The following is an 18,467-nucleotide window of genomic DNA, read 5'->3' on the forward strand; positions in this document are numbered from 1 at the left end:
TGCTATCTTAAAATTAATTATGCTTTGTGGCTTCCTTCCTCCCACTGGAAGGCTGCTCCAAAAACTCACTCATCTGGTAGTTAGAAACCTTCTCATTTCCAGCCTAACTTTATTAAATGTGTAAAATGCAATGTTCTCAACCATATGACAAAACTGCATTTAAAAAGTGAAGCCATTTTTATGCACCGTTTTTATCCAACACCATTGGAAACTGAGAGGAATGGAAAGGGACATTGTTTTGTTTTGTTTGGTTACTTTTTAGTTTATTTTTTACTAAGCCCATAAACCTGTGAACAAATAAAAGCCATTTGTGGACCAGAATATCAACCCAAGCAAATACCTCATAAATGAAGGGGCCAGTGATTCTCTCCTCAAATGGCACCCTAACCACTGGCCCATTCACAGAATACTTATAAATACTGAATTCACTCAAAGAAAGTTAGGATGAGTTCATAACTGACTCGCCAACCAGTGCAAAACAGTGAATGAACCAGTCCTACTTTTCATGCTTATTTAATTTACATGTGGCAAGACTGTCTACATCAGCAGCTATGCACATCTGAAAAAAGACCAATTGTGTCCCTAAATAATGCTCCAGCTGTTGGAAACAGTGCAGAATACGGTAGGGCAGAGATCCATTTACCGTCATTTGATATTCTAATTAGTTTCCAAACCCACAAAATACTGAAAACAAATCTATTATGATCTCATGTAAAAATACTCTTCAGAAAGTAGTAATATTAACACATGGGAAGCACAAATTTGCCAACCTTGTGCCTGACAGAGCATCTATGACCATGTGACTACTGTGCCTGGCAGCACTGCCCTCACATAGCCTGCCAGGAGCAGCAGAGTGTGTCTCCCAAAGCAGAAGTGTAGTTGTGTCCACCCAGTGCTGAAGACTAACTAATTAGGTAGGAGCAAGCTAACTGTCCCTATCACTCAGCAATGTTAGCCAGCAGGGATCCTGGTCCCTCCATAGTGTCTGATGAACAGGGATGCTGGTTTTCTCCGATTAAAAAAAAAAAAATCCCCAATTTTCAAGTTAAAAAAAGTAACCCAAAATCCACATTTTTCCATGATCAAAATGAAATACCATGTGTGTGTGTGTGTGTGTGTGTGTGTGTGTGTGTGTGTGTGTGTGTGTGTGTGTGTGTGTGTGTGTATTACTGGCATTTCATTTTCAATCACAGAAAAATGTGGATTTTTGGGTTACTTTTTTTAACCTGAAAATTGGAGATTTTTTTAAATTAGAGAAAACCAGCATCCCTGCTGATGAAGTAAGCTGCTGCTTATCAAAGCTCATATAACTCTGATTTAGTTAATTCATAAGGTGTAAATCTACCCTGCCTTGTCCTTGTTTTCATCATTCTTTGAGCCAAATTCTATAATCACCTTTATGTGTCTAAATGCTGTTTCCCACGGGAAAAAAACGGGGATTTTCCCTTTTAACGGAGAAAAAAGCAGATTTTTCATTTCAGTAGATATCCACAGATTTTCCACTTTTGCAAAGAGCTCTCTGCAGGCTGGCAGAGTTCTAGCCTGCAAGAGTTTCTTGCAAAAAAGGGGGCAAACGCTAAGCCCTGGCCCCGAGGGGGAGGGAGAGGGGAAGGGGCAGACCTGAGACTCAGTCAGCCAGGGCTTGGCTCAGGCTCACTTTCCCTCCCGGAGCCTTTGGGGTAAGTGGGGCTTGCAGGGGCCCCCTCCAGTAGGGCTGGGGGGGAGGGGAAGGCTGCAGATCAGGGATGGAATGCACCAGCAGGGCTGGGAAGAGCCCTGTGGAGTGGAGGGCAGTGTTAGGTGTTGTGGGAAGAGCTAGCGGGACAGGTGGGGATGTGTGGGTGGGGGCTGAGGGAGTGGAGAGGCATCTGCGGGAAGCCCCATGTGGAGGACCGGCCTGACCTGGTGGCACATGGACTGGGAGCTGCGTGCCATCAGGCTGGGAAGGAAGCTGCAAATAGAAGCAAGGAGTTGCGCACCATCAGGCCAGCCGGGCTCCTGCTTGTCTCCATGGGAGGCTTCCTACTAGAGTATTGGAAACTCCACGTGGAGGCACAGAGCTTGCCCAGCCCAATGACACATGGGTCCCGCCTGCTGTGCCACAATCTGCACATGCTGGCACGGGGCCAAGCCAATGTGGTCTTAAGGTGCTCAGCAGCGGGCTGGGCTGGCTCTATGCCAGCACATGCAGGCCCTGGGACTCAGCCAGATGTGCGCACCGCCGGGGGCTCTGCCTGCTGTGGCCTTGAGCACCCTGAGAGCCTGATGCCTGCTGCTGCCGAGCTGCCGATGGCAGGAGCTGTGCACCACAAAACCCACACCTGCCCACAAACCCCACACACATACACACCCCTACACCCCTTCACACACCCCCACAAACCCTACACACTCCCCCATACCTTCACAAATCTCCCCCCTAACACACACCCCACACTTACCCCCCAACCAAAGTACCTGCATATATTTCTAAGGAAGGTTCAGATAGTGTTATATTTAATTTGTAAAAATAAAAATAAAAGTAATTAATTTTGCATAATTTTGAGTTTTCTTGGGCATAATTTTGAATTTTCTGCACATAATTCCTTGAGGTATACAGAGTGGCCTGAGTTGGAGCTCTAATTTTCCATGCTGAAAAACCCAAAATCAAATGCCAAAAATATAGGTATTTAGAATTTATTTTAGTATAGTGATTGAGGCACTGGTTGGCTTCCAAATTGCTTTAAAACTGTACATATATCAATAAAACATTGTGTTCAACTGATACTTATATATATATTATATACACACACACACACACACACACACACACACACACACACACACACACACATATATATATATATAGTGGCCTTTCATTTTAATCATGGATTTGGGGGTTTTAATCAGAGAATTGGACATTTTTAATCAGAGAATTTGCAATTTTTTAAATCACAGAAAACCAAGATCATTGTTAATTACCACACCTAGATCACAGCATGGATGCAGCTACATTGAGTTTATCGTACTGGACATGGTAAACTTACTGGCAAATCCAACCGCTAATCCTTTGGTGCAGATTACTGAATCAAACCAGACTGCAGCATGATTTATAACTTAAGCACTGCCAATAACATAGGGAAAGAATGATGTTGTTGGAAGAACATCAATCAGGTACGGACAGACTCCGGGGGTGTTATGTAGGCAGTAGTCAATAGTAATTAGAATTTCTAAGAATTCGTACGATACTTTAAACGCAAAAAGGATTTAATCCAACATGAGGTCATTCTAATTTGGTCCTTATCTTAATGAAAAACATTGAATTATGGAAGACACTAGACTGGAAGTTGGTGGTTCCAGTGGCATAACTAAGACAGAGTGCCTGAGGCAACCTCCCTGGGAACTGACAAGGGGAGAATGATGGGAGGTTGATGGGAAAAAAAACAGCTGCTGCTGGCAGCCACTAGATTGCAATCACAACCATGCACACAGCACAGCGACAACTGCAAGTCACTGCTGCCCCTGCAAAACAGACAGAAAAAAAACAATCCAAGATATGCAAAATCCAATTGGGCCCATTACTAGATGGAGATAATAAATGTGTTTATAATAATACCACATTGAAGGCAAAAGTATTTGATTAATATTTCTCTTTAATTTGGGAAGAAACAGGATAACACACTCATATAATGTGATGATGACAATGATAATAAAATTCATGCTAGTCCATTTGTTACAAAAAGACAGAGCTGATCAGAAAAAAATAAGACAAAAACATAATTCGGTTGGTATTGGCTAAGCCAGCAAAATAGGAGCATTTCATGGAAACAGTCTGATCTCACCTAAGTTCTAAAGGAACTCAGGCTGGCAGCAAATCCAAATCTCCTAATCAGAGTGAAAACAAATTTTAAAATACTGAAAACTTCTGTGAAATAAATAATATTTCTCCACACAAAGTAAAAAAGGAGGCTATCAGGATAAATGATTTATAAATCAGTAAGTCTGGACCTATGAAACATAAAAGAGGTGGCTAAGGAGATCTCTGTCTTGCTGGTACTAATATTTAATAAATCTTGGATATGGGGGAAATTCCAGGAGACTAGAAAATTGGAAGTATGCCAGAATCTCCTGGTCAAATAGGCCAGTTAACCTGACATCAGTCCCAGACAAAATAATGGAAAAGCAGATGCACGATTCATATGATAAGCAAATAAGGAATAGAAATATAATTACTGTCAGTTAACATGGTTTTATAGAAACAAGGCTTAACCTTACTTGATTCTTTTGAGACTATATAGTACCTGAGAAAGGTTACAATACCCTTAGACTTCTGTAAGGCATTTGACTTAGTACTTCATGACTTTTAGACTGAAAATTTCTTTGGGTAAATGTAGTAGTATCTTTTATTAGACCAATTAAATAGTCAGAAAAATTGTTCTTTGCAAGCTTTTGGGCACAAACACCCTTCTTCAGGCATAGGGAGAGTCTCCTGATGTTTTGTGTGCTCTCCTGGGTTTAATACAAGCCAAAATGCAAGATGCAGATGTGTGAAAAATGCAAATGTGTGGCAGTGAGGATCAGAGGGAATGGGAGACAATAGGTGTGAGACAGGTAGGTGTGGGGGGTAAAGGGGGAAATGTTGACCTGGTGGTAGAATGTAGCTGGTAAAATGCAGGCAGGTTACCTGGGGTTATCAGATGACAGGCAAGGCAGATAACCTGCCAATTTTTCCAACTATTTAGTTGCTCTAATAAAAGATGTCAGATTTACCTACAGAACCTTGTCTGCCAAATTACTTAAATGGCATTTAGGCATATAAAGGTGATATATAATTTAAATGTTGACAAATTTAGGAGGTACAGGAAAGAGCCAAAATAATTCCAGAGCTGAAGAAAATGCCCAACAGTCAGAACATTAAGTAGCTCAATCTGTTTGACTTATCAGAAAGCAGATTGAGAGGCAGCTTGAGGCAGTTTGATTAGTATCTCTCTTTATAGGGCTATTTAATTTTTCAAAGAAAGTTGTAACAAGAATAAACAGCTAGAAATAGAAAGCCAGAAAAATTCAATGCGGAACAAAATTTTAATGGTCAGGGTGGAACTATAAAGGTAAATGGTAGATTCTCCATCTCTTCACCTTGATCTTGAGGTCTTCATATCAAGACTAAATGCCTTTCTGAAAGATATGCTTTAGCCACACATGAATTATTGGACTCGATACAGAGGTAGCAATGAAGTTTAATATCCTGTGTTATAGAGGAGGTCAGACTAGACTAGGGCAGGCAAAATCCAGCCTGTAGGCCAAATCCAGCCCTCTAGGCCATTCCAAAAAAAAAAAAAAAAAAAAAGGCCTGCAGGGCCTTCAAAGAACAATTATTACCAGCCCACAGCTGCCCCTCAGAAAGCCAGCAGGAGGCACAGGCTTTCAGAGGTCACACACCATTGTACAGGGCAGGCCCTGTGCCTCCACCTCTGTGGGGCTCCTGGCACTCCAGCTGGAAGCTGTTTGTGGAGGTGCCAACCATGATGGGTGGGTGACTGGACAGCTGGTGAGTGGGGAGGGAAGCTCCTGCCTGCAGTGCTAGGAGCCACACATGGCGGCAGGGAGCCTGCCTGGCCAGATGGCGCACTTGTATGGTGGGTGTGGGGTTTATGGGGGTGTGTGTGTGGGGGGAAGGGCCCCCCACCCCCCTATGACAGTCCCCACTGCCACCAGCAGCAGTATGTAACAGGCCCTCAGGGCACTCATGGCCCATGGTAGGCAGAACCCCACAGTGACACACAACTCTGAATTCTGGGGACTGCACATGACAGCAGGGAGCTGGCCCAGCCCATTGGTACATCTTCAAACCAGGCTGGGCTGACTTCGTGCCAGCATGTGGGCTCCTAGCACTGCAGGCAGAAGCTGCATGTCAGTGGACCAGGCCAGGCCAGCTCTGTGCCTCTACGTGGGGTTTCCAGCACTCCAGCGGGGAGCCACACATGGAGGCATGCAGCCAACCCAGCCCAGCCCAGCAGCATGCACTCCTGGCTGCAGTGCCAGGAGCCCCAAATTATGGCACGGAGCCCGCCCGGCCTGACAGTGCATGGAACAGAAGCCACGGCAACTCGCTCACCATCAGGCCAGGCAGGCTCCATGTTGCCACATGCAGCTTCCTGCTGGAGTGCTGGAAACCCCACATGGAAGCATGGAGCCGGCCTGGCCTGGTCCACTGGCATGTGGCTCCCACCTGCAATGCTACAAGTCCCACATGCTGGCATGGAGCCAGTCTGGTCTGGTTTGAAGGTGCATGCCAACGGGCTGGCCCGGCTGCATATTGCCATATGCAGCCCCCAGCAGAGGTGCACCGTATCAGATCAACACCAATATAAGGAAAATTGACAGTATTGGCAACTGGCTTTTTTCTCCTGATGTGGTCAATAATGTTGCCGATAAATGCCTCTTGCATGTACAAAGCCACAGCACAAGATGCAAGTGGCCAGGAACGCAGCCCAGCAGCAAGGAGCAGGGTCCAGCTGGTAAGTTTGTTGTGAGGAAAGGGTGTGGGGGGGGCAGAACGCGGCCCCTGCAGTGAGGGAAGGAGTGGGCTGGGGCTGGGGCAAGGGCAGGAGCTGCATAGCTGAGATGGGGTCCAGGAGGGAGTTGCAAGCAGCTCATCCAAGAGGTGTGGGGGGGGGGGCAGCTCTTGCCACTACTTTCACCCTGGGAGGGCATGGGGGTGTGGGGCCCCCCCATATATGCGCATGGGGTGAGAGCGGGCTGCTAGTGTGGGCCAGGGCTGTGCCAGGCTCTTCCTGCCAGGGGGCTGGGCTGGGCTGGGCTGGGCTGGGCTGGGCTGCACTCAGGGCAGGTGGCAGCAGTGCTTGAAGAAGAGCTAGTGATTTCTGGGTAGCTGCAACCCGCCCACCCCCCCATAGCCCTCCTGCCAGCACCGCCACCACCCACCCTGAGTGCAGCCCAGCCCAGCCCAGCCCAGCCCAGCATCAGGAACAGCCTGGCACCAGCCCATAGCAGCAGCCCACCCTCACCCCGCACACAGATCCAGGGGCACACACCCCCCATGCCCTCCCAGAATGTATAGCAGTGGGAGCCACCCCCTCCCTCCTCCCAGATGAGCCACTTGCAGCTCCGTCCCATGCCCTACCCGGGCTGTGCAGCACCTGTCTATGCCTCACAGTGGGGACCTCAATCTGCCCCTCCACAACGCCCCTTCCCCCACAACAGACTTACCAGCTGCACACTGCTCTCCATGCTGCCTGGCATAATAGAATCGAATTGGTATTGGCCAACATGGCTTGCTAAAAATTGGCCATTTGTATTGGCCCAAAAAGTCTCTATCAGTACACCCCTAATCCCTAGGACTCAGCTGGCCACCATGGAGCTCTGTCTGCCACAGGCCATGAACACCCCAAGGGCCCACCGCCTGCTGCTTCTGCTGTTGGCAGTAGAGCTGTGTGCCAGGGAAGGGAGAGAAGGGGGCATACGGTGGGGGACCCCATTCCCCCCACAAAACTCACCCCTACACACCCCTGCACCCACCCCACCACAAACTCCCCACAGATACCCCCAGAAACCCCACACATACACCCACCACCCCCACACCCCTTCACAACCCCCAGAAATCCCACACCCATGCACACCTCCTCCACTAACCCCACACCCACACCCCCCCACACACACACAATGTACAAGAGTAAGACTTTAGTTTGAGCTATTATGTGATCAACTCTATATACCCTATGCTAACACATGTAAATCAGGATAAAAATATTTTTTTAAATAAAATTAAAATATGTTATAACAGAAGTTTAATTTTTTGTATATGAATTTGTTTTTTTCTGGTTCCAAAATGGCAAACCCTGCTCCCAAAAGGAGTACTTCCAGGGGTAAGGGGAGGGACTTCTGCTGGTAAAGGTCAGGGTTAGGAGTAGGACTTCTGATTCCAAGATGGCAATCGGAGTGGGGCACCTGTGAAGGGGCAGGGCTATCTTTGCAGCTCTCGACAGCTCACCAAAAGTCATTAAGTGGCTCTCCAGCTGAAATAATTGCCCACTCCTAAACTAGATGATATAATGGTCTCTTATATTCTATACTTAAACTCCTTATCCTCCAGGAACCTATGAATCTCAAAGAATCCTCCAGAGCAGGCAGATGCTAGCAGAGGTATGAAAAAGTAACTATAAAACACATTCAAGACCGGGGGGGGGGGGGAATGGTCCCCAAAATAAGATATGCAGTCAGTAAATTCCTTCTATATCCACAACTCTCCGACATATTTTCTTTCTAAATATTTACACAAGTTAACTGAATAAAAATGTAACTTTACTACACATGTATGAAGAAGTAAAAAGTCTGAAGACAGAGGAAATGATAAGATTAAGCAACTTAAATTCTTGCATGTTAATTACTACAAAAGTGTCACTTTTGCTTTATTCAGTGACTAGTTGAACAACATTTCTCTATCAAAGGTGAGCAGAAGTAAATTAACTGTTTTAAAGCAGGAAACCAGAAGACTTTTAAAAGGTGGTCAGTAATTTGGTTGAGTTTTCTCAACTACCTACACTGTGCCATATTCCAACAGCAACTCAGCCATCTTGAATATCAAGGTAATAACAATTAAAGCCTGCTAGGAAGCTGCCTTACCCAAAGATGCTAACATCAATTAAAACACTCAATTCATCAAAATAGACACAATAGGTTCAAATATCTTTCAAACATCAGTTTTACAAATATTTGGTTAAAATATTTTAGCCAAAATTCTTCCCTTGAGCATGTATACCTACATGCACACTACAATTCCTAATAAGTATACTGTGGAAACAGAATTCGACAATATATGCATATACAGATAGTAGGAAAGAGATATCTTCTGTTCAAGGATGAAACAACCATTGAATGATAGGCCTGGGATGGATTATATATACTTTGTTTGGAAACAAAACAGAATGTAAAACAGCCTGATAGAGAGCATTCCAGTATGTCTGATCACAAAAAGTGTTTATGGAGAATATAGTTCATGATATATTGTACATTACCCAAAAGGCCTGCTAGAGACCGCATGTCTTTCTCCATCAGCTTGTATATCTCTTCCTCAGAGAAGCGGCCAATACCATGGCCATACATTTCTCGTTTCACAATTCCTTTTGTTAGATGGCACAAAATCCACTTCAACAGGTCACTGAAGGGGCCAGTAAATGAAAGCATCTTCTGAGTCTCATGGAGATTGTCCACCCACTGACAATACACCAGTGTCCTACAATATTGTGAAAACAAGTTACTACTTTGCAGCACACACAGTTCAACACATTTATAGATCACCTTTCAAAAGAAGTATGTTAGGATATTATGCAATACTCAAGGACTTCAAGGGATCTTAGGCTCAGGGAAAGCTAGCCAATAACTTGTGACAAAAGTTCACATGCACTTGAGAGTGTCTTGAAACACTGGATGTCTATGGATACATATTGATATTTGGAGTAATTTCTAAATTGTGAAATATGAAAGCTGTGTAAATATTTTGAACTTTTGGGAAGCTGTTGACGGAGGCATGATAACTTAGCTTAAATTAGCCTAAAAAGTTGAATTATTACAAAGGATGGTATAGTCAGGGGTGAGCCTGCCCTGAGCAGGGGGCTGGATGAGATGACCTTATAAAGTCCCATCCAGCCCTACTTTCCTATGATTTTATGAAATAGAGAGAGACAATTATATATATAAAATTCCAATAAACTGTTCCAATGTCTGGAGTTTCCCAGACAAAATAATCAGAATCTAGATTCTCCCATTTGAAAAGTGATTTCCATTCATCATTGTACTAGTCCTAATCCTGTGGTAAATGTAAACTCAACAACTAAGCAAGATGCAACAAAAGCTTAAGATAACAATACTTTCAAAACAGAGCACTAGAGACATTATAAACTAATCAAAATTAATTCAATACATATCTGTCTACTAAAGTACACAATTTTAAAATTTAATTTAAGAGGGCAAAATGAAAAACAATCAAGAAAGAATAATGTGGCTGCCTTGTGTTTGACACATTTTATTCCTAGACGGTATGCTTCATTATAACTTAACCAAAATAAATATAAATTAAAAGTTTTCTTCATGGGATTGTTTACTTTAACATAAATCTTTGAATAAAAAGGTGTCTGAATGTATTTATTTATTTATTTTAATCCTCAAACAGTAGAGAACAGAAATGAAAAAAGAAGGAAGACAAAATTGTCTGAAAGTAAAAGGATATTTTAAACTGTCTGATAGGGGTTTTTCCTCCATATTACTGTATTAGGTCAAAGGATAAAAACTAATAATCTTGATTCATGATTGGAAACCTGATCTTGCAGCTAGCATAAGGGAATTGCTCAATAATCTGATTAAACATACTTCAATAAACCAATGTATTTGCATCTCAGTCCATTGACCTGATCGGTATTGGAAAAAGAATCAGCCTGGAGGAGGAATGTTACAACAGAATGAATCTACTTGTTTCAGAAAACAGAGCCAGACACGTAATATGATAGCAAGAAAAAGAGGATGGTCCTCTGGTGCGCTGTTGTTAGAAAAACACAGCTGTCACAAACAACCAATCCAGCTCTTTAGTCTTCTCAAGATAACTATTCTGCCAGATCTTACCAGCAAACTGGCACTGGACCAACCATAATCAAGCATGTCCAGCAGTTTCTATTTTGCAAGACAGAAAGAAGAAAGATTTTCCACAAAAGTAATTAGCATGCACAATAAAAATGCTTCCCTAAGATTCACATCACAGTTTGTAGCAATATGCCTTTTCTTTAGGAGTGGATGTACCCAAGAGGGATATTAAACTAATCTGGATAAACAACTATGCTGCTAGGTAATCCAGTAAAAGCCCAGTTTTAAGATCATTCTCAGACTTGAGGCTACCACTTTGTACAGATGGGTCTTGGATCACAGTTTTCACAAGCCTCCAAAATTGGATCTGTGCCTGCAAAAAGTACCTAAGTAGACATCATCTGATTTACTCAATCTAATTCATGCTTTTAAGCATGAAGAAGTGTGTGCCAAGAAAACTGCAGGTTCAAATGTAGAGGCCAGTTGGAGGCCACTTAAAAAACTGACCCAACCTAGGGTCTTTTAAAAGTATATTACTGTTCCAAAGATTGGTTTATGTGTACTTAACAGCCATGACGCATTCATTTTATATCTGTAATTGCACTTAAAATCTGTTAAAAGGACATTATTCAAGTGGCAAAGTTAGGAAATGCACAACACACCTGTGCATGTTAATGCACAACACACCTGTATGTATGCTTTAAGGAACAGTTTCAAATGACATGATTACATGATTATTTTAAGTATCTGCATCCCTCTGACTAGCATTCCTGCAAAATTTTTGTATAGAAATAAAATAATTATAGCTTGTTAAATAGCACTGGTACAAGGGAATAGCATATCTGAAACACAAACACAGGTAATTACTTTGGACTCAATAGAGAGGTCAGGAGATAGGATGGGAAAGGTGAATCCTCAGCCCTGGCTAGGCTGCATCCCCTATCTGAAATGCTGCAAGACAAGAGAGTGGTGTTCAAAAGAAAGGGAATCTCAAAGGTAGCAAATTAGGGCAAGTTCAAAATGCTGGCTGGTGTACAATTCTGTAAACTCAACTGATTTTTGTGGACTTGCGGTAGTGTACACCAGCTTATGATCCAACCAGTTTATCTACTTTGGGATAAGCAGCTAACATTTGGTCATAGTAAACAAACGTATCCAAGGTAGGTTAGCGAAACCTGACTTAATCTCAACCTCTTTTCCTAGTCTAAACTATCCCTTACAAAGCAGAAAGAGACACACTACACTTTGAAAGGACAAAAGACTTCCCACAGAGGCTAGAAGTAACCATTAATTTTAAATTGATGAACTCATAACTAACATTTCTGAATGTCATAATATATTTTTATTGTTTTATCATAACTAAGGACATTTAATGCCTACGTTCTTTATTACTGGGATGTTTTAGACCCATTTTGTTTAGTTTTGATAGACAACTATTCTATTTGGAAGCCTACTGGCTGAGACTAGGTCTGAAGGAGGAATGTATCCCTGTCCCCTGTCTAGACAGGGGACATTGAAAAAATTTCCAGAGGACGTTGGAATAAAATAGTTGGTATCGCCAGAAAGACAAGAGCAGGTATTCTTTGATTACTATTTACAGCAAACTACTTATTGCTACATTTCAGGGAAGGTGCCGCACATTATTTTGGGCCACATGAATCAGATGCTCTTGTGCATATCTGTACCCTCTTCCAAGTTTAACTACATTAAATGTAATTCTTGGTATCAAGATAGTTTATATGAACTCATTCCAGTCAGCTGAAGAAACTCTATGGTAGCACTTCTTGCAGGAAATAGCTTGTAAGATGCCAGAGGTATTCAAATCAGATGGTTTCCAAGAGATACCAGACTGCAAGAGCCGGCTCTGTGCGTTTAAAAATACCTATCTTTAAACACAAAACTTGAAAAAGAAAATTTGAATAAAGGTATCATAATGCACGGAAGCTTAAATGGGAATGCTTTCAAATCTTTAACACAGTAATTTGTGTTGTATATCCTGCTATGGACATCTATAAGATAACACCACCACATATTTATGGGCTAGTCATGGAAGACAAGCAAGTCATGCATTAAATTAAGATATATACAAACACTACATTTTGTGATGCATTATCCCAGCTATTTTTATATGGTTCTAAACCTGCTCCTTGTGAATTTACATGTTACTTTGTTTTTTTATTGAAAAGCTCAGTTTTGTATTCATTATTTATGACCAGATTTCCCAAATGCTAGTAAATGGTCTGTAATAAATATATTTAAAGCAACAAAATCATAAAAAACAAAGAAACTCAATATTGTAATCTGCTATTAAGAGCCTCATTCCATAACCCTTACTCTGCAAACAGTCCCCTGACATCACAAGTATCACAATGCCATGATTAGAGGCTTCAGTGTCCCGCCGTAAATTTTCACTGGAAACCAAGAAGGCTCTACCACTGTGAGAATACGAGTGTAATCAGCACAGTGTTACTGCCAAAGATGTAGCAGGGCAGCTCTGCATTGAGAGCAGCCACAAAGTACGTGGCAGCACTGAGCTACCACACTGCTAATTGCAGCTATGCTGTCTGCCGCTGCTGCAGTGGCAACTATTTTTTGCACCCTCCAAAAGAAGGCAGCACCAAGGGTTGTTGCCTTGCTTGCCCCCACTAGGATTGCCAGCCCCCTTGGATTGGCCGGAAGTCAACCAGAATCGACATCGATCTCCCGGTGACTACTGAAAGCAATCCGGGAAATTGATATTGTGAACGGGTTCAACTAATGACATTATGTTATGTTGGGAAAAAACACTTCCCAGAATAGCTTCAGTCAGAGTTGGCAACCCTAGCCCCCACTCAGTTATGCTACTGGCTACTACACAGATATAGCTTCTGGGCCTGATTTTCCTCTCGTGCCAGTTTTACACTGATATAATCCCACCACAGTCAATGCGGTTATTCATGAACTACATGAGTGTAAGGGTAGGACACACAAAAGCTTGGAATCATAGAGAAGAAGGGCTCAAAGGGAGCTCCAGATGTCATCTAGTCCAGTGGTGCCCAATCTTTTTGGCCATATGGGGGGAGGTGGGAGAGGAAGCATCAACCAGTCTATGGGGGGACAAAGGGAACAAAAGGGCATGGCCCAACCTTGGCCTCACCCTGTTGTGGGGGAAGGGGAAGACAGTGTGCAGAGCTGACCCGAACAGGGTGCGGGGCCTGGAGCAAATCAGCCCGTGCAGGGCCCTGCCCCGACTCCAGTTCCACAGGCCCGGGACCAAAGAAGCTGCCACCGCCATCAATAGCAGCAGGGAGGGGGGGAGTGAGCGGCTGAATGCGGAGCCACCGCTCCACCCAACTCTATGGGGCCCACCATGATCGCCCTGATTCGCTCCCCTAGGGATGGCCCTGATGGTGTGACTCAGCTCCAACCCTGCTGGGAGGAAAAGAAGTATGGCCAGGTCCTGCAGCAGGAAGGAGCCCTGACCTGGCCCTCTAGGGAGGGAAGGGGGCATGTTCTCGTGCCAACCCAGCCTTGTAGGCAGGAAAGGGTGCACAGCCCAGCTCCATGGGCAGGGAGGCATGGCCCAGCCCCAACGGGGGGGAAGGGTACATGGCTTGGCTCTGGGCCATCCCCACGGGGAGGGAGGGGAAAGGATTTGAAAGCAGGGGAGGGTGGCGGTATTGCCACTGCTCCCCGTCATCAAATTTTCCAACCTGTGGGGAGCCCCACAGGCCAACTGCCATGGCTCCTCAGGCCACATACGGCCCATGGGTTAGAGGATGAGCATCCCTAATCTAGCCCAACTCCCTGCCTGGGGCAGGATCATCCCTATCCAAACCATCCTAAACAAATCCATAATCTAAACTCCTCATAAAACTACCATCAACCCTAACATAAAACATCAACACCTTAATCTGCCACAGGTAAAGCAAAGGAACCAGGGCAGCCTACATCCTGCTTCTATGAATATATGCTTGAGAGAGCCTATGTAGAGGGCCATGCTGTTCACTGCAGAGGAAGGTGGAAACCCCCACCGTCCACCCCTTTCAAAAGAGGAAACATTGCAAAAAGGCAGCAGCCAGTTCATTCCAATTATTAGGGATGAACTAGCTGAAAATGATCCAAATGCTGCTCCAACTCTGCCCCTGAATGAGGGAGTGCTGAAGCTGGAGCAGGTTTTCTGCAATAGTATGTACCGGCTCTGTGCTTTCAAAACATTCCCTTTTTGAAAGGGCTCCAAGTGTTCATGTGTCCATACCCTAAGTGAACAGAAAATAAGGCCCTTTTAAATGCTTCAGTCTCAGGACCTGCTTAGTCTGAAATTGGATCAGCGTTGTTATACTAAAGTAGCTACAGTGGGGAAAGAAGCTATATAAACAAGGCAATTCTTTGCAAAACAGGATTTGCAATGGTACAGTTTTAGTCAAACTAGCAAATGTTTCATTTGGTTCAGAGGAGGACTTGCACTGGAAAAGCTTGCCTCAATGTAGCAGGGAAAACTACATGGGCTCAAGCCCAGTCCTCACTAATGTAGCTACTGCACTACAACAAACAATACAATGCAATGTCTTTGTCCATCTTCCATTGCCCCTTCTCTGAGTCACCATCTCAATAACCTCAATTTCTATCAAAAGTTCTGAGTCAGCTCACCGGGAATAGACCAGGGATAAGAGGTAGGAGAGAATAATTTGTAATGAGAGACACAACAGATCTATATGTCTGGCTCTGAAGAGTTTCACATTTAAAACAGTGAGTTGATGGAATATGTAACAATCAGTAAAAGGAAGAGGAGATGGGTCATTTGGGTTTCAAAGACACTAGCTTCCTCCTGACATCCATATTAGTTTAAAAAACAAAACAAAAACCAGGCACAAATCCAGCTCCCTTTTAAAGAGTAAGTAGCACTCATGCAGCTAAGGATAGCCATAAGAACACTATTTAGGGCCATTTACACAGATTTAGATCCTACTTTCCCTGTGCCCTTCTGAGCACATTTTCAGCCAAAAACATAGGGTGCTTGTACACGTGACGGGGGTTTAGCCCTCAGGGTTTTATTCTATGCCCCCTAAATTGAAACAGTGGGGCAAAGAACAAAATACTGAGGACTAAACCATTAACTATTTCTAATTTTCCATCACGTTATGGTAAGGGGCCCAATCCTTTTCTTATTTTGCCGGAGCCAGAGCTGGAGCCTGTCCAAGAGCGCAGGCTGTTTGCTGGCCAGGTGCTGCCCCAGTTTGGAGGTGCCTGACCCAACGCTTCCCCAAGCCCACTTGGACTTCCAGCGCCCCATGCACCATCCCCACTGCCTTCTCCAGCCATTAGCACACTCAACTTGCCCAAGGCAGCACGGGGAGGTGGCAGGAGGGCGGCTGGGTATGTTGGCAGCTGGAAAAGGCAATGGGGACAGTGCATGGGGTGCTGGAAGCCCGAGTGGGCTTGGGGAAGTGTTGGATCAGGTGCCTCCAAGCTGGGGCAGCACCCAGGCAGCTAGCAACCCACCCAGGCTTCCAGTGCCCATGCACCATTCCCACTGCCTTCTCCAGCCACCAGCAAATCCAGCCACACTCTTGCTACCTTCCCAGGCTGCCCTAGGGGAAAGCCAGCCAATTCCACGGCAGCCCCAGGCATTCTGCCAGCCACAAGAGCCTGCTGAATGCAGAAGTGGCAAGGGACCTGATTTTACTTCTTTGGCAGAGCCTGCCCGCCTCTCCCACAGCCAGGGGGCAAGCTGACAGCTGCACTGTCGCAATTTGCAATGATGCAAACTAATTTAAAACCCTCAAACCTCTTGCACCCTGTACAGTGTGATGTCATTAAGCCACACAAAGTGACATTTCCATCACGTGTATATGGTAATGGTGTCACATGTACAAGTTCCCATAGTTTCCAACCTAAATAGATTAGGCAGCCTTTCATTTCTGGGAACCTTGGTTCAAATAGTGCATATGAACAAAGTGAACCCAACTCTGAACCAGGAAAGTACTAAAGCATGTACTTAACTTGGTTTTTATGACAATATTTATGTACATAAGCGTATGTACTTTGTTGCATCAGAACCACTGGCAGGTCAACTATGAGCCAAATTTGAAGTTCTTTGGAAACGAGTTGTTTTTAGAGGTTTATGCTGCTATATTCTTTCTTAGTTTAAAAGCAGGGTGGCCATTGGTCACTTCAGGCACTTGCTCTCTGTTGTGACCTTAAGAACATAAGAATGGACATTTACCGGGTCAGACCATAGATCCATCTTGCCCAATATCCTGTGTCACACACTGGCAGAGTGGATGCTGAAAAGAGAGAGTGAACTGTGTATGATAAGGGTTTTTTTCCCCCACTGTTCCTCTCTCATTTGCAGCCTCCAGCATTTAAGGTCTATGAAGTTCTGATTCAGAGGCTGTATTCCTAACTTCCTGTGCAATAGCTACTGATGCCTCTTTCCTCCAAGGATTTGTCCAATACCTTTTTAAATATGGCTAAACTGTCAGCTTCCACAACATCTGGTGGCAATGCTGTGTGAAAAAGAATTTCCTTGTGTTAGTTTTAAACTTACTATCTACTAGTTTTATTTTGTGACCCATAGTTCTTGCATTGAGAGGGCTGATAAATAATAAATCCCTACTTACTTTATCTTTGCCACTTAATATTTTGTAAACCTGTATCATGTTCCCCCCCACCCGTAGCATCTCTGAATAGGCCTAGCCTCATTTGGAAGCCCCTCCATGCTACTAATCATGCTTGTTGCCCTTCTCTGGACCTTCTCTAGTTCTTCTATATTCTTTTTGCAGTGTGGGAACCAGAACTGGGCACAGTATTGGACACACCATGGATTCATAAAGGGAAAAAAATGATACTTTGATTTGTTTATAATTCTCTTAATTATCCCTAACATTTTGTTTGCCTGTTTGATGGCTGCTGAGCACTGAGCTGATGTTTTTAGCAAACTGTCCACAAAGACTCCCAAATCTCTTTCCTGTGTGGCAAGAGCTAATGTAGAGACCATCACTGTATGTATAGTTTGGGTTATTTTTGCCCACATACATCACTTAGCACTTATCTACATTGAATTTAACCTGTCATTTAGTTGCCCATTCATTCAAGCATGCCAGAGCCTTCTGTAGTTCCCCCCAGTTTGCCTCGGTCTTTACCACTTTGAATAATTTTCTCATCCACAAAATCCACAAATTTGACCACCTCATTATGCACCCCCTCTTCCAGATATTTTCTGAATATGTTGAACAGCATTGGTCCCAACAAAGATCCTTGGGGGGATCCTCTTTCCTTCTTGAAAACTCAACATTTATAATCACTCTTTGTTCTATATAGTTGAGTGACATTATAGCAGCCTATAATATTGTATGGCACCAAGGCCTCAAATATAAACTTCACTCTATGATACCCAAGTGCAAGTTATGTGCTTTCATCATGAACATGTTCGGCAGCAGATCATTTAAACTCACTACTAGTCAGAGAGAAAAAAAACAGAGTATAAACTCTGAAGAATGGAGTCTCTCATGGGTCAGTGCTAGCACCAATACGTTTTAATGTACATAATCTCAGACTTCCCACATACAACATCTAAGCGATACAAATGCTGATGATAGCTCCATAGTAGCCCAAGGAATTGATATGACAAAACTGGAAAAGATACTGAGTACAGACATGGAACTCATCGCTAATCTCCACAAGTGGCTTTTAAAGTTGAGCATCAATAAATCAGTATTATCACTCTTCCACCTGGACAATCATCAAGCTAAGAGCACATTGAACAATGCACTAAGACTCATATCAAGATGCACAATTTACACACACACAGATGTACTCCATGTACTAAACCAAGTGACATAAGAAAACAGACTCTAACATCATTACTGGCAATAGAGGCAAGAGATGACAAAAATCACCTGTTCCATCAACTGTTA

The 18,467-nt window shown here is 43.8% G+C and overlaps 1 protein-coding gene across 3 annotated transcripts in view; it reads right to left on the minus strand.

The window, feature by feature from the left end:
• The window catches only part of FAXC (failed axon connections homolog, metaxin like GST domain containing), a 67,536-nt gene that overhangs the window by 25,014 nt on the left and 24,055 nt on the right, over window positions 1-18,467 (minus strand). For all 3 annotated transcript variants that reach the window (XR_002089939.2, XM_059732220.1, XM_006276070.3), the window contains exon 4: window positions 9,012-9,229. Coding sequence is in view for 2 of the 3 variants with exons in the window: in XM_059732220.1 (XP_059588203.1) it covers window positions 9,012-9,229 (218 nt within the window). In the remaining variant the exon portion in view is untranslated. The remainder of the gene's footprint in view (window positions 1-9,011; window positions 9,230-18,467) is intronic.

Source organism: Alligator mississippiensis, chromosome 1 (assembly GCF_030867095.1).
Source record: "Alligator mississippiensis isolate rAllMis1 chromosome 1, rAllMis1, whole genome shotgun sequence".
Taxonomy (NCBI): domain Eukaryota; kingdom Metazoa; phylum Chordata; order Crocodylia; family Alligatoridae; genus Alligator; species Alligator mississippiensis.